This window comes from Lagopus leucura, unplaced genomic scaffold, assembly GCF_019238085.1.
Source record: "Lagopus leucura isolate 7727_CA_CO unplaced genomic scaffold, USGS_WTPT01 Super-Scaffold_100002, whole genome shotgun sequence".
In the NCBI taxonomy this organism is placed as follows: Eukaryota; Metazoa; Chordata; class Aves; order Galliformes; family Phasianidae; genus Lagopus; species Lagopus leucura.
Window position 1 is genome coordinate 89,921,756 of NW_024962263.1, and position 15,550 is coordinate 89,937,305.

General features: G+C 42.6%; 2 protein-coding genes across 2 annotated transcripts; both read right to left on the reverse strand.

Annotated features, from left to right (window-relative positions):
• Positions 1-1,084: 1,084 nt before the first annotated feature.
• LOC122178756 (lymphocyte antigen 6E-like) lies at positions 1,085-6,237 on the reverse strand. Its single transcript, XM_042869156.1, has 3 exons — positions 6,116-6,237; positions 2,477-2,596; positions 1,085-1,696 (listed from the first exon to the last, which is right to left on the reverse strand). Exons 1-3 carry the CDS (start codon positions 6,165-6,167, stop codon positions 1,488-1,490), a joined length of 381 nt encoding a protein of 126 aa, XP_042725090.1. The 5' UTR covers positions 6,168-6,237; the 3' UTR covers positions 1,085-1,487.
• A 3,902-nt stretch (positions 6,238-10,139) lies between these two features.
• LOC122178752 (lymphocyte antigen 6E-like) lies at positions 10,140-13,887 on the reverse strand. Its single transcript, XM_042869153.1, has 3 exons — positions 13,749-13,887; positions 10,849-10,968; positions 10,140-10,348 (listed from the first exon to the last, which is right to left on the reverse strand). Exons 1-3 carry the CDS (start codon positions 13,885-13,887, stop codon positions 10,140-10,142), a joined length of 468 nt encoding a protein of 155 aa, XP_042725087.1.
• Between the last annotated feature and the right edge of the window lie 1,663 nt (positions 13,888-15,550).

Here is a 15,550-nt window from a genome sequence, read left to right on the forward strand (position 1 = left end):
AAATAAATATTGGAAGCAAAGTCCAGGCTGGCATTGGATGAAGAAGGAAGACTAGGAAATAGCTAGAGAGTATGTAGTCAGATACGGAAGGGAGGAAGGATGGACAAAAAGGGACAGGAGCAGGTTCAGTAAGCTGGGGCTGTAAGACCACATTTCCTTTGCAAACCTGTTATAAAGATCCAGATATTTGTCACTATTGCCATTCCTCTGTTCTCAGCAAGTCCCAATTGAGTGAGCAACATGTACAGCTGCTCTCCCTGTGTGGTGAGTCTATGGAGACAGAACCAGCTGGGTGAGCTGCACCCAGCTAATTACCCTGGGAGATCTTTGATGGAGTAATCCTAATGGAAAGCTTCTCCAGCTCAGGAGAAAGCATTTCAGCATTGAGTGATTCACTCTGAAAGAGTTTCAGTGAGCAACTCTCTTATTCACAGCTATTATCCACAAGGAAGGTCAGCAAAGGGGAATAAGTTCCTTCAATTTTAGCACAGGTAGAAAACTTGACTAGCAAACATAAGAGATTTGTCCTCAGAGTTAATATTTGCTAAACACTCCAGCACACACAGGGTAGAAACCACCTGTTTTTTTCTGATGAGTTTCCTTTAAGCACCACTCTAGTTACTTTTCTTTCTTTTCAAGATAATCCGTAATGCTTATAAAGCAACTTCTACTAGAAGAAGTGATTTCTTAAATCATTTTAAGAAAAATTTAATGCTCGAGATCTCTTCATTTTCAGTCCTACCTTGTCCCCTCTGTTTGCCTGCTGAAGAGCTCAGCAGCCATTTACTTTCCGCCAGCTGACCCAGAAGAGAAATTGAAAGCAAGTTAAATAGAATTGAGTTTACTCTGAAATAGACTTACAAAATGACACTTCTACCAGTACAAAAAAAAAAAAAAAAAAAGAAAAGAAAAGAAAACAACACATTGAAGGAAAACCTTAGAAGAGGCTTCCCAAAGTGAATGCAAAGTGAATGGAATATATTTCAGTGTTATTTCCATTCAACTTGCAGTCAAACTTGTTGCTGGTAATGTGGGTGCACCCAACCACTGCACCCTATATGCCAAACCACACACTCACACAACAGACTAAAATAATACTTTATTGTGCCCAGCTTCTGTTTAACAAATCTAATATCAAACGGGAGAAAATGGTATAAAGGGAAAAATGGCACAGGAGAATGGTAGGGCCAAAATGAAGGGGAAAAATGAATGGAGTTACAAAGTTGTGTAGTAGGAGAGATGGTGCCTGTATGGTACTCTGTGTATGGTAAAGAGCATACATGGTGTTCCAAACACCATTCTGAGGTAGGGTCATGCTCTTGTGCATGGCCGTCAGAGCATGGAAAGAGTAAAAATATTTACTGATGGGATGTGACACACCAGGTTGAAGAGACAAGATGGCATTCACCCTGGCAGAAACTTCTGTACAGATGAGATACTGAACTCTTGCAGTGCAAGGCCACGTAGCTCCTTTCCTCCCATCCCATTTAGAACCCCAGGCGGAGGATGCAGGCAAGACTGGCCAAGACACCCACAGCTATCATGGTGTAACTGGTTTTCACACTGCTGGCCCCACTGATGTTGCACAAGGAAGTCTGGCAGCAGTTAGTGGCAACACCTGCAATCCCTATATTCAGGTCAATTGTTGGGCAAAATGCAGCACATCTCTTGGTAATACTTTGCTGACGGTCATCGCCTGAAGTGGGAGAGAGAGAACAAGGGGAAAAGTCAGGTTTTTTTAATAAGTGATAAAATATCTGCACAATATGCACTGGGGAATGTACTGTTCTATACTGAATGCTGATGGTTTTCCTTTGGGCTTTGGCACACTGCATCATTTATTTGTTTATAGGTAACCTATGGTGACCATCCCTTGACTTTAAGGCTCCTGTGCCATGTTCAGGCCCAGCTGAATGGAACCTGAAGCATGAGTTCAGAGATCTAATGCATTTGTTTAGTGCAAGATTGCCCCATTTCTGGAAATGTTCAAAGCCAGGTTGGATAGGGCCCAGGTTTAGTGCCTGATTTAGCAGTTGGCAAACATATCTATGGAAGGGTGTTGGAACTAGATGATCTTTGAGGTCCCTTCTGATCCAAGCCATTCTATGATTCTCTGTGGTTCCACGATTCTATGAAGATGTCGTCATCATCTTGCCTTGGCTTTGTCCCTTCCACAGCACCTGGTCTTTTCTAGTTCCAACACTGTCGATATATCTACAGATTAGACAAGGTTGTTGTGCAAATAAATCTTCTCTTTTCCATTATTTCCCTCTCCTGGGTGTGTTTTACACTCATTGTTATGATATATTGTGACAGAAATGAATTAGCTGAGTTCACACCTGAAGTAATGTTTGATGTCTTTGTGACATGATCCTTCTAACTCTTCTGTCACATCTCCTGATGGGAGGGCACCTGTAGTCAGCCTAATCTTGAACCTCTTTTGTCAAGAGAGCCCTAGAAAAAGCTTCACACTCACCGAATCCCTTAGTAGAATATGTCGTTAGGCAGTACTTCTCATGGTCAGCACACGTGGTTGTACTGAGACAGTGCATGTTGGAAGTTGCATCTTTGCACGAGAAACATGTCAAGGAGAAAGCTGCAAGAGAAGCACACAAACATCCATCACTCATCTCTAGAAATATTCATAGGAACACAAAACTGGCGGTGCTAGTCCAGACTGAAGATCTGTCAACAGTCACAGGAGGCATCCAAATTTGGACCAAAATTGCTCTTTGGGACCAAAATTGCTTTAAGTTCTAATTCTTGTGGTTTGCTTATTTAGTAATCTTCTAGGGACGTCCCTTCTGGATACTTGAGTCTCACTTGAATCCATTTAAACTTCTTGCATCACAAATGTTTGTTGGAAAGAGTTCCCCAGTCTACTACTACTAGAAGCATGTGGCTTTTGTGGTCTCTTTCTAACCCAATTTCTAACACCTCTCCCCATCTCTTTTTGCTGGCTAATAGCTGTTTTATGAAAAGAAACCAGCTGATTCCTGTCCACTCTCTTTTGTATCCCTGTCAAGTTATCTGAAAAGTCCTGGCCTATACATCCTTTCTCAGAACAGACAGGTGGACCAACGCTGAATTCTTTTAAAAATCTTGAATACTAAAAGGAAGAGAGATTTGAGAGTAAGTCCCCTGGTCATACTGAGTGTGATTTTTTTCCTCATGCTCCCACAACCTATCTCAAATAAGAGACAGGCCATGTAGCTCTCCACCTCAGTGTTTAGTGGGAAGAGGGATGCTTGCATCTGATGAATTCATTCTTGCAACTTTCCTGCACTGGGAAGCAATCCTGGCTCTGTGGATGACATGACTCAGCAAACCAGCTCCTCAGCTGCAGCACATTCCTTTTTTAGCTGTCCAAGGGTAAAGACTCACTAATACTACAAATTTGGTACATCTGTAACACAGTGCATCTGCAAAGTGTTGTGCTAATAGGAATGAATGAAAACAGCTTGTGCTCAAGTAAGCTAAAGCAGTCATTCATGGCAAAGAGATCCTTAGGGAAGGTTTCTCTGCATGATAACAGGAATTTCCTGCTCATCTGTTTATCTGGAGCAAACACTCCTGCAGTAATGCCACCCAAAGGGGATTAGTCTCATTCTTCTCATTCTCAGGCTATCCCTGTCTGTGACCAGTTAATATCCATCTTATTCTTGTGCCAGCAATCTCCCTTAGCTTTGTTTCCCTGCTCTTCTTTTCCTCCATCCTTCTTCTCTCTTGCCCAAGATCCTTTGCCCTTCTTGGTACCTTTGCCAGAAATGTCCTAACTGCATTTCTGCCCTTGTTCGAGCCAAACAGGGGTCAAATAAATCTGTCTGACCCAAACAGAATCTCCACTTCCTACCATTAACCCAAGTGAGTGGAGCATGCACTGTATCTCATAGGAAACCACAAAAATGAATTTTAGGGAAGAAGTATCCATCTGTCTCTGCCTCTGTGGAAGCTGCTTCCTCACCATACTGCAGCTAACAACCCGTTTTCCCTTCCCATAGCCACTCAGCGCTGACCTTCACTTTCCTCTTGTGGCCTCTAGTCCTCACATATTCTACCCTCCTTTTATCTCTTGATGATGAGCACCTAGCAGAGGACACAAAATTTGGGTAGCTGGGCTTGCAGTGTCTTAGATACCATCTCTCTCCTTTCCCAAGCTCAACCCTTGTGTTGCCTTGCTCACTTCTCTTGTGCAACTCGCAACCAGGCACATATCTGCTCCACCCCACTGGGAACCACCCTTTCCACCTTGATAGCCATACACTAGAGCAGAGTCCTCAGTCTCGGTTTTCTAGACATGTTATACATTTTGTGCTTTAATCACAATGAAGAGAAACTTTCTGGATCTATGCAGGAAACTGTGGAGCTTGTTGGATGCCCAAATCTTCTTTCATCCCAGATTGACAATGCTAGTAATTTAAGAGTCCTGTTGCCATGGGAGGGAGAAAGCAAGCGATTTTGCCAACTACCCTTTTGTAAGGTTTCTCTCCCAATATGTATCTACTGATTTTTGGGTGGCCCTGTGTGGAATGAGGAGTTGGGCTTGATGATCCCTATGGGTCCCTTCCAACTCAGGGTATTCTATGATTCTACTAAAGATGACTCTGGAGGCATGTGGCTACCTTGAAGGTAACCTTCCTGCATCTAGCAAGAATGATCTCTGCTCTAAATGAAATGGTGTATTCTACAATGAAGATTGTCATGTGAATAATTTGAGCCACATGGATAAACAATTAACATTTGTAAGGCATTAGAAAGTACAGGTTCTGGCAGATGCAGAATTTGCACCGTTAAAATCATTCAAGTTTGAGATTAATTGTAACAGCTACCAGCCTTCTGGCTACATTGCACAGCAAAGTGATGCTGCCTATGTTTTAATTTTCATCAACTCCTTTAGTGAGTTTGCCATCTCATCATGTGATCTTTTTAAAAAATATGATTATAGTTGATAAGCTGCAGGAAGGGATTGGCTTTATTGCCCTTGAGTTTCTCAACCCCATTGAGTACATGCCAAGTTTAAAGCCTGTGAAGTCCCATAGTATAAACATTTACAGCTTCAAATTAACTATGAGTCTTAGTGCTCTGCTAGGTGGGGACTAAAATTGATGGTAATTTGCAGGTATTCTCTAGCTCTACAACTGAGTCAGAGAAAGATTAGATTTATTCTAGGTTTAGAATAGGGCAAAAGCCATCTGAGCTGACAAAATCAAATATTTCCCCTGAAGTAGTCAGAGGGATGTTCAGATTAAAAAGGAAAAGTTATCAGAATGAGGACGGACCCTGTGTCTCCATCCCAAACCTGGGATAAGCACTGACAAAGGAGTTGCAGGAAAGAGATGGGAGACAGAGCTGCATCTTCTTGCAGCACAAACATCTCTATCAAGTTAGGTGATTAAGGTTTGCAATTGCAAACAATAAATAAGCAAGAAAAAAAAAGTCAGGCTATATTTTCTTATAGGTCAAATTTGCAGCCTTGTTGGAAATATTTGTCAGGCTCGAGAGGGCTCTAAGCACTCTGACAGAGCTGTAGGTGTCCCCGTTCATTGCAGGGGAACTGGACTAGATGACTTTTAAAGGTCCCTTTCAACTCAAACGATTCTATGATTCAATGATTCCGTATTGCCAATGATTCTATATTACCACTTCCAGTTCTGTATAATCCTCAATTAAGTCCCCTTCTCATGGAGCTCCACTGAGACTCATGGCTCGCAGATCTCTACATAGAGCCACTCCAAATGTTGGAGTGGGTTGGAAGGTGTCAGGTGTGAGAGTATCTCAACCCCCACTTCAGCTCCTCAGCATCATTTCAGCTGGGACCAGGCTCTAAGCATCTGATCTAGCTGTATATGTCCCTGTTGATTGCAAGGGAGTTGGACTAGGTGACCTTTAAAGATCCCTTCCAACTCAAATGGTTCTGTGGTTCTGTGACTTCTCCTGGTAGGAAAGCAGCAGCCCACAGAAAGGATCGGCTGTTCTTATCCTGAAGAATGGAATAGAGCATAATGAGCTTCAGCATTACCATTTGTGCTGCAAAATCCTTTCCTCAGCCTGCAATGTCAAAGACTTGCCCCAGCTCTGGCCTTTTGCTCGCACCAAACAACCCTTGGCGACTCACCGCTCTCCGTGCACAGGGCAACGACGAGCACGACAAGAAGAGAAGCCTTCATCCTTTATAGTTCTCGCAGCCTCCAAAATAAGCAGAGCGCACGCAGGGCAGTTTTTATACCTCTGCAGTGTTTGCTTTTGTGCTAGGATAATAACTATGGTGTTGCAGTGTGTCAGATGATGAGTGATTGAGAGTAACGTGTCAGTGCTTGTATGGGGAAATATGCTTTGTTGGAAATCTAAACAAGCGTATGTTCTCTCCTACCCCCCCCCCCCCTCCCCAGTTCTTTTCTGAGTTATTTCACAATCTGGTTTACTCATCTGGTACCAAGTATGCAACAGTTTCTAATTCTGGATAAGTGGAGGAAGAGCAGCACACAAAAACAAAACAGAGTCCATGTGAGAAGAGAGCGCTCGCCTTTCCAGGCTCTCAGCAAAGGCTGCATCCTCCAGGATCCCATCCTCACACACTGTTTTAATGCATATGGAAATGTATTGAATTTGAAATTGAAATTGGGATTGAAACGTCTTCAAAATGTCTCTCAGGATTCTCAATACAGCTAGATCACAAGAGCAATCTCCTTCCACTGCATTTCATAGGGGACCAGATATAATTTTCTGTGAGTCTTTTCAATACTGCTGTTCAAAATCCTAAACGTTTCTGTTCAAAAAAGTGGATATTTTATATGAGGGAAGATATTCTCTTATTGGAAAATAAATTCCACTAGGCAATGAAAATGACCACCTAAATTAGAAAATAAAAATAACATCCACCCCCATCACATTGAGCAAGCTGTGAATTTTCTCACGAATTGCAAAAAAACAAATGTCAGGGAGAAAAAAAACAAAAGCAGACAAAACACTGAAATCATGGAGAGTGAGGGGCTGCCTGATCAATGTTCTCAACTCATTAAGTCTTCAGAAAAAAAGAGTGATAGCCAACCAGTATTATTCTAAACGCCTGACAGAAATACTCCCTTGGGTTTCTATACGCTGCTCTTTATTCCTCCATTTTTACCACGTTTCAACCTCTCTCCCTGTACAAAATCAGATCATTCTTCATTTTCTTCTCATCTCTGTTGCCTTTTCCTCCCACTGTTGTCTTTCTGCCATCTAACCATTGGGATGGAGGCACAGTCCCAAAAATGATCCAGCTGGGTCCTTTGCACGTGACACTGAGAGCAACCTGTGTGCCCCAGGCTTCTGTCAGGGACTCTGCCCCTTGCTGCTCTCCATCTGTTGTATTTTCTTTTTTTCTTGGTCTCAAAACTGCTTAGATTTCCACCTCCCACTAGATAGTTGAGCTTCCAGTAGGACCCACCTCCAATCATTATCTCATTGGAAAGGCATGTCCAGTTCTTCAGGTGTTGTAAGTCTTTCCAGTGTCTTGTAAATTGAATGTAGAAATATTCCTAGTATGGAAACTTACGTGACTAAGGTGAGGAAATTTCTGCTTTCTCAATCGGTAGGGCATGAAACTCAGCTGGAACAGAGGCAGCAATTAACCAAGAAAGCTCAAAGGAGGAGTGTTGTTTGGCCTTGGAAAGCCAATGCCTTCGTAATGTACCAGGCAGGAAGAAAATAGAAGCTTGCACCCTTTATACCAGGGACTGCAGCTCTCTTTTCCTTGAAATAGTTTGTTATCTCCAATCCAGAAGAGATTTCATACATCTTTATTGGCAAATGAACTTTTACTGCAGACTATTCGAGGTAACAGCAGAGAAGGGTGCTCCAGCCACCAGGCAATGTCATTCTGCAGCCTGTACATTGCACTGCAGAGGCAGCCCACATTCAGTTTTATTTCAGCCAGCAGCATCCATTAACAGGTACAGAAATAGCAGATCTGCCAGGCACTTTTTTTCTTCCCTCCCTTGTAGTTTCATCTAAGCAAAAACCAAAATATGTCTTGTCTCCTGCAAGCTGCTGAGATCTGGAGATGGAGAGAATGTATTTTTTAAAGAGGTACTGCAGGGTTTTTGTATGCTCCTGTAACTGGCCCCATGTGCGTCTCTGATGTTAATGCTATCTTCAACTCTTATCAATACCAGGTGAAATAGATTGAAAAGAATCCAAGCGGATAGAAAGAGGTCACCAGATGGACCCAGGCAAACGAGAAGAGAATATTACAGCTTACAAGGGGTTAGATGTTATGAAATTCCAGAACATTTTGGAAAGAGAAACAAGGGATTTAAATGAGAGTGAGGGGGATGTGTCTTTTGCTTGTCTTGTTTTACTTATCTTGTTCTAAATCTAGTTGAGGTCGCCTCAGGAGAAGGATGAATAATTTCTTTATTTTGGTGAAAACATTTATTTTTTCATGAAATGAAAGATGAATTTTAAAGTTAATCATGGTGCCTAATTCAAATGTTGTTTATAGATTTTCCAGTTGGCCCAAAGCCTTAAGAATAATTTCAGAAATGAATGCGGTTAGTATACAGGAAAAGTGATGGTGAAAGCAATTAAAGAGAAGCACAAAAGCCAAGTTTCTTTTTCTCTTTCCAAAAAGAAATGCCACAACATTTCAGCTGGTCCATCTCATATTCCAAGGAATGCCACGACACCCTCGTTGCCCAGAAAATAAATCTTTACAGAGTGACTAAGCCTTTCACAGCCTTCAGCCAGCACTGTGGTTTCTCACTGTGCTGTAGAAGTTCATGCCCTTAGCAGTTTGCCTCGAGCACTGATGGAGCAGAACTCCCTAACCCAGCTGGGCTGCAAACAGGAGTTTTTTCCAGGTGTTACTTTTACTTAAGCTTTCCTAAAATGTAGCTCCTGCATGGTGTTCCACCAGGAATTATGCACCTTCTTGCTCCAGGAATGCAGGTCCTTTGACCATCTCCATTATCTTAGAGCTTTGCTCTCCAAGAACTCTTCTGGGATCTCCATCTCTCTCATTCCCAAGCCTCAAAATACAGCAGTGAAAGAGATCACACCATCTGATCAGGCATCACCACCTCTCCAAGCTCTTTCTGCCCAATTCACATCCCGTTGTCATGAGCAATCATTTAGAATCATAGAATCATGAAGGCTGCACAAGACCTCTAGGATTATCAAGTCCAATCTTCAACCCATTCCCATCATGTCCACTATACCATGTGCCTCAGTGCCACATCTCCATGTTTCTGGAAAACCCCCAGGGGTGGTGACTCCAGTATTTCTCTGGGCAGCCCGTGCCAATATCTCACCATGCTTTCAGAGGAGAAATTTTTCCTAAAGTACCCAACCATCATCTTCTCCAAGCTGGCACAGAGGCCACCTCTCAATGAGGAGAACTCTAAAGCACTGTCCTTATCTTGAACATCCCCAGCATCTTGAGAAAGTACTTAGACCCATTTAAGAGGTGAAATCATCCACATTGCAGCGATCACATGAAGACTTCTTAGCACTGCCAAGAGTGCAACTTGCCAAGCCCCCACTCCCAAGTGCCTGTAGGCACAAAGCAGTTCTCTCTGCAGCTACAAGTGCCAGCCTGCAGTGGGAACAACACAAATGGCTTTGACCTTTCCACATTGACACCTTCATTCATCAGCTCTGAGTGATCAGGCAGAACATGTGGCTTTATGGAGTGTCTTTCTTGAGCTGCTGGATGCAATTGAGTCAATGAAGAAAGGCAGCCAAGAGAGTACTCCCAGACACTAAAAAAATAAAAGGAATTTGATGTGATGTAGAGATTCAAGCTGCAGCCCTTTCTGGCAGAGCTGTTTTCTCAGGCTGAGCTTAGTGTGGATATATCAAACACACTCTAGAATAACATAAATCTTTATTTTGTCTGACAATTGTCACATATGTGCAAACAAAATAGCTTTCTCAGGGAAAATTAGTACAAAACAATCAGGGGAAAAAAAAAAAAAAAAAAAAAGGAGCTATACTGCCATGCCATTTTGTGGGTCAGATCTGAAAAAGAAGTGTTGGAAAAAAAGCAGAATAGCATAGACCTTGATGGAGACACTTGACAAAAGACGTTGTTTAATCTATTTGGCAAGAGCATATGTAGGCCTTTGGGTCATCACATCTTCTCCCACCCTCAACCCTCATCACAGTCCTGCCCTAATGACGCAGATCAAACTGGCGACCGTTCCCAGGAACATCACAGCATAGCTCAATTTCACACTGTTGGCACCACTGAAATTGCACAGGGAGGTCTTGCAGCACTTGGTGGCAATGGCCACGATGCCAAAGTCTGTGTTGGTCTCAGGACAGTCTGCAGAACATTTCTTGGTTATGCGATATCCCATGTCTTTGCCTGGATGAAAAACAGACAAGAAAGGAGAGCTGTGAAGTAAGATTCCCCTGCAAGTCCTGACCAGAGGAAAATGGGAGGAGTATAATGCTCTGCATTTAACTTGCAGTGCAGGAATATCAGAGATCAGCAGATTTGATGAGTACTGGGTGAGAGTTCACACAACCTGGCTCAAGTGCACAACACTAGAAAGACCTTGATAGAAATCCATGCCATGCTTCATGCAGGACAGCAAAAAATCACTGTCAACACATATTTGATTTCTAAAACTACATTCCTTATGACTAACCCCTTTCCATCCTATGTCACAAAGCATGGGTATGAGCTTCCAGATCATGAGGTCTGCTCATGAAAATACCTGTGTTCCACATCATATGATGTGAGCCTCAAGCCTTTGTGATCAACTCTTTCCAATAAGAGCAACTACTGCCCTGAAGAAGTAATTGCCCATCGCTGTCCTTGGAGATAAAAGACATAGTTCTTGAGGTGTTACTAGTACTCACCAAGATCAGCAGCACTGTATGTGGTTGTACAGTATTTCTCGTGGTCTTCACACTTGTAGGTTTTAAGACAGTTCCAGTTGGAGTGCTCATTTTCGCATACGTAGCAAAACAAGGAGGAAGCTGAATAGAGCATACATGACACACATCAGTGGTTTTAGCAATGCCCTCCTGGGAAGAAAGTGTCAAAAGCTACGTCCTTTATTGGAAAATAAAAAGTACGTGTTACAAATGCTTCTTCACGGCAAGTGAAATAAGAGGTTGGTTTTGATTAATGAAGCTGAAAAGGCAAGCAAACAGAAGAAAACAAGTTTTCTCTCTTTACTTTAGATTTTTGGTGATTAAATCCGAAAACACATTTTTCAGCCTCAGCAGTGCTCTGCTGTGACTTTTCCTGCAGACTAAGCTCCATCTCTCCCATGTTTTATGCTGGTCTGGTTGGCATCCAATCTGCAGAAGGAGAAGTCAGTACAGTTTAGCATAGCACAGTTTGGGCAAGGAGAGGATAAACTGGTGCCATTCTCAGCTGAGAGCTTAGGGTTTTTTTTAGTATTTTCAGAGTGCATCTGCAAAACATTGTACAGGCACGAATTAATTAAAGCCTATGATACCTCTGTGGGCTAAATTACTAAGCAGAGTCACGTTAAAGGGAGTTCCCTGGGAGAGGTTGCTCTGAACAATGGAGCGATTATTTCTACCATTGCCTCGAACAGCACGTCCTCGGTGACATTATAAACAGGTCTCAGCAAGGGCTATTACAAAGACAGGAGGTGGAAGGATATCTATTTCTGAACAAAACTGTTGTGAATTGATTCAAATTTCCAAGCTTGACACCTGGCCAAGCAAGAAACACAGGCACGTGCCATTGCGTTCCCTGGAGGTTGGTTCGCAATTGCTGGGAGTGGAAAAATGGTTCCCATCCTGTTCAGAGTCCCATGACATTTTCCTTACATTTCTGGTCAGAGGCGTAGGAGGCAGTCAAACAGTTATCAAAGACAGCCTGCTCCACTGCCACCAATGGTTAGAATTACAGAATCGTAGAAAAGTTGGAAAAGGCCACTAAGATCATCAAATCCAATCACCAACCCTTCCTCACCATGTCCACTAAACCATGCCACTCAGTCCCACATCTCCCCTTTTCTTGAACACCTCCAGAATGGTGACCACAAGAACCTGCACAGCAAAACCTCAATGATTGAGGGTTCCTAATCAAAGGTGATGAACTGCCAACTCAGAGAGGGTTTTCATTTAGATAAACATTTCCTTACTTCAGCTCTTTTTGGCTTTTTCACGTCCTTATTTCTGCACAGAGCAGCTCCTTTCAATTGATTTTGAACCTGTTTTTTGTAATCTCCTTCCACTATTCTCTGAAGCCCACTTACTCAGTTGATTCTATCAACATCCCTAAATTTGAACCTGCCCATAACATTTGGTTAGACAACTCCAGAAGCAACTATAAAAGAGAAAAAAAGCCATTTTATGCCCTAACTCCCTCAGGTAAGAGAAGAAAAAGCTACTTTCTTTGCTGCACAGAGCTCAGGTGCCTTGCATACAGATCTGGAGCTTGGAACCTCACCAAACAACCAATCACCTTATTCTGAAACCAATCCAGGTGCTCTTTCAACTTCCTTTTAAATTGACACATCAACACTGAGTGTTTCTCTGTCATTTGGATGAAGCCTCCCACCTTCCTCTCTGGAGGTCCCCTGACTCAGGCTGTGGATTGATATCCTTTGTATACCATGCAATAGCAATTCCAGACTTTCTGTTTGACCCATATGTTACCAGATTTTTCACTCCATGTAGTCCTCCTTGATCTGTTCCTCTGATAAATCACACATAGCTATTCAAAAACAATTCCTTCAGAGCTGAGATTCCAGTGCATGTGCAAAAGCAACTGAAATGCACTCATGCTTTCACTAATGTAAGACAGGAAACCACTTAAAACACTGTAGTTGTTGTGAAGTCTTGCCTATGTTTGGCCTCCACCCTCCATTAGCTCTAGTTTTGCAAATGCAGACAGAAATAGCCTTAGCAGTGCAAAAAGGCTTGAAGTACTCCTTGGGATTATAAACATGCAGGGAGAGCAACTGTTGTTGTTGTTGTGGGGTTTTTTTTTTGTTATCTCAAGACAGTTATCAAGTCATATTTGTATCTGCTTTTGAAAGAGGCCAAGCACAACATATTGTGGATCCCATTACAAATACGCTCACTGTGAGGCATTTAAGAAAGCTCATCAAAGCTGTGAACAAAGAGCTCTTGGGTTTTCAAATATCTGCCAGCAACCCAGTTTCTTAATTGCAGTGCCATTGTGGGAAATAAAGTGAAACACTGGCAGAAGATGAAGCCTCAACATTAGCCCAGTTATCTTTATCAGCAACTCCAGCAGTTTCATTCAGGAAGAAAAAGAAAACTGAAGGCAAAACTGTGAGCCCAGCTTAACTCATAGAATCATAGAATATTTCGAGTTGGAAGGGGCCCACAAGGATCATTGAGTCCAATTTCTGGCTCTGCATAGGACCACCCAAAAATCAAACCCTACGCTGAGAGCATTGTCCAAAAACTCTCACAGGCTCGATGGTCTCCTCAACTCTTAGCATTTTTCAGTTCACGTATGTATCTTCAGATGCTCAGAGCACAGTACTCAAGAGTGAGGGAAACACAAGTGGTGAGCTCATCTTCTGTGAGGTATGAGCACCTTGGTAGAGCTCAAGCAGAGGCTAAGACTCAGCCTCACTAAATATTGTTTGAAGTAAGGAATACCAAAGAAAAAAGTGCACTACCAAGACTTCAGAAATTGCAGCAAAAGCAGTCAAATCCTCTTGTTCTTGTATTATCTCTAACTTCTCTTCTGGCATTTCCATCCTCTCCACCTGGCTGCCCCAGCCTCTGTACCACCTTACCTTGCTCGGCACACAGGACTGCCACCAGCAGGGCAACAAGCAAAGCCTTCATGATTGTTGTACCCTCAGAGCCCGCACGGTGTGGGATGATGCACCATCGAAAGGTTTTATACTGGGACTGTGTTTGCTTTGACTTCATCTGATTGCATCAAATTGAAGTTTTGGGGAGTGACAGCCCATAATGTGGAATCAGCGCTGGGTGTGTTTGTGCGTAGGAAATAACCCATCACGCACAGCAATTTCTTCTACCTCTCACTCAGATCCAATCTGTTATTCCAACATCTGCAGGGCTAATTGGAGGAACAATTTATGATTCAGACATGGGAGTCCCTTCTTACTCTATAGGGTTGAGCCACAAAACTTAGAGCAAGGCTGAGGCATCCATGCCAGTCTGGTGTGGCTCACTGCTTTCATGATAGGAATCATCTGGCATCCTCCATCCATGGTAGGACAGCTTCATATCTGTCATAATGAAAGTGGGAGAATAGGTAAATAATGGAATTTTCACTGGCTTGCCCAGAGTCCTTCAGAATTAACACACTTGTACCGAGAAAAGTACTTTAAGCAGAAAAACACCAACACCGTACTGTAGCATTCCCACAGTACAACTATTTGTGCCTGGAGACTGTCACTGAGGTTCTCAAGGGCCCAAGCAGGAATGAGGTCCAATGCCTTTGTTTGCTCTGCTTCTCTGCCCTCCAGAAACATTTGGGGTTTCCAAGCGACAATGCTTGTTGTTATGTGTGCATTTTATCAGGTTTTTCCAGTCCTTGGTGACCTCCTCAGTCCATCCAGGCTCCCTCCCCCTGCTCTCATAATCACACTGTCACCTCTTGCCACATAGCTTAGGATGCAGCAGAGACAAAAGAGAATGGGAACAGCTGTGGGAGTTAAATTGGGAATGATCAGAAATGAAAATAAGAAAGAAATGAAATACGTGCTGATCAAGAGGAGATCTCATTAGACCAGGAGCTTTCAGAGAGAGAAAAGACCAAGTGGAGTTCAGAAGCAAGACAGATTTGCTTCTGGGGTTTAGGAACATGGTTTATTGGGTAATATTGGTAGGTAGACAGTGGGCAGTGGAATAGATGGCCTTAGAGGTCTTTTCCAACCCTAATGATTCTATGATTCTAAGATTTAAAAGTCATGGAGAGTGTGGAAACAGAATGAAAAGAATCCAATTGTTTTTTCTTTTCCCTACATTGCTCCCCAACATCTTGGTTCACAGTCTATATGTTCAGGATCCTATGTAGATTGCATCTTGGTTTGTCTTTTGTTTCCAGTCCTTCTTTTGTACAATTCCTCATTCCTTCAAACCCTGGTGCTATCTCTCTTTGCTTTGCCTGTAGCAGGATGGAAGCATCCTATTTTCAGAGTCTTCCATTCTTCTTTCTAGATTTGCCCTGACCTTGAACATGAATCTTTAATCATCTCTTCTTTTAGCAAGGTTGTGTGAGTCCCACATGACTGCTAATGCAGCAGTGATACTTAGGAAATAATCTGCAAAAAAGCCATACTCTCTGCACCAGACATTGTACAAATACATGCATGAATGCTATCAGGAAGGAAATAGGATCTGCTGGAGAGTTAGGGGGAGAAAGGATAAGTATTAGTCCACACGTTTGTTTTCCTTACAATGTCCAGCCTCCAGCTGGCAAGCAGTGAAATAGAAAGTAAAAACTTTCCATCCACACTGAAAATCCAGAAAAGAAATCAAAAGAAAGAAAATAAATTGAATTATTGTTCTTAATCCAGCCTGTCTTGGAGCCAACTAAGCAGAGAAATGCTTGTCCTCAACAGGA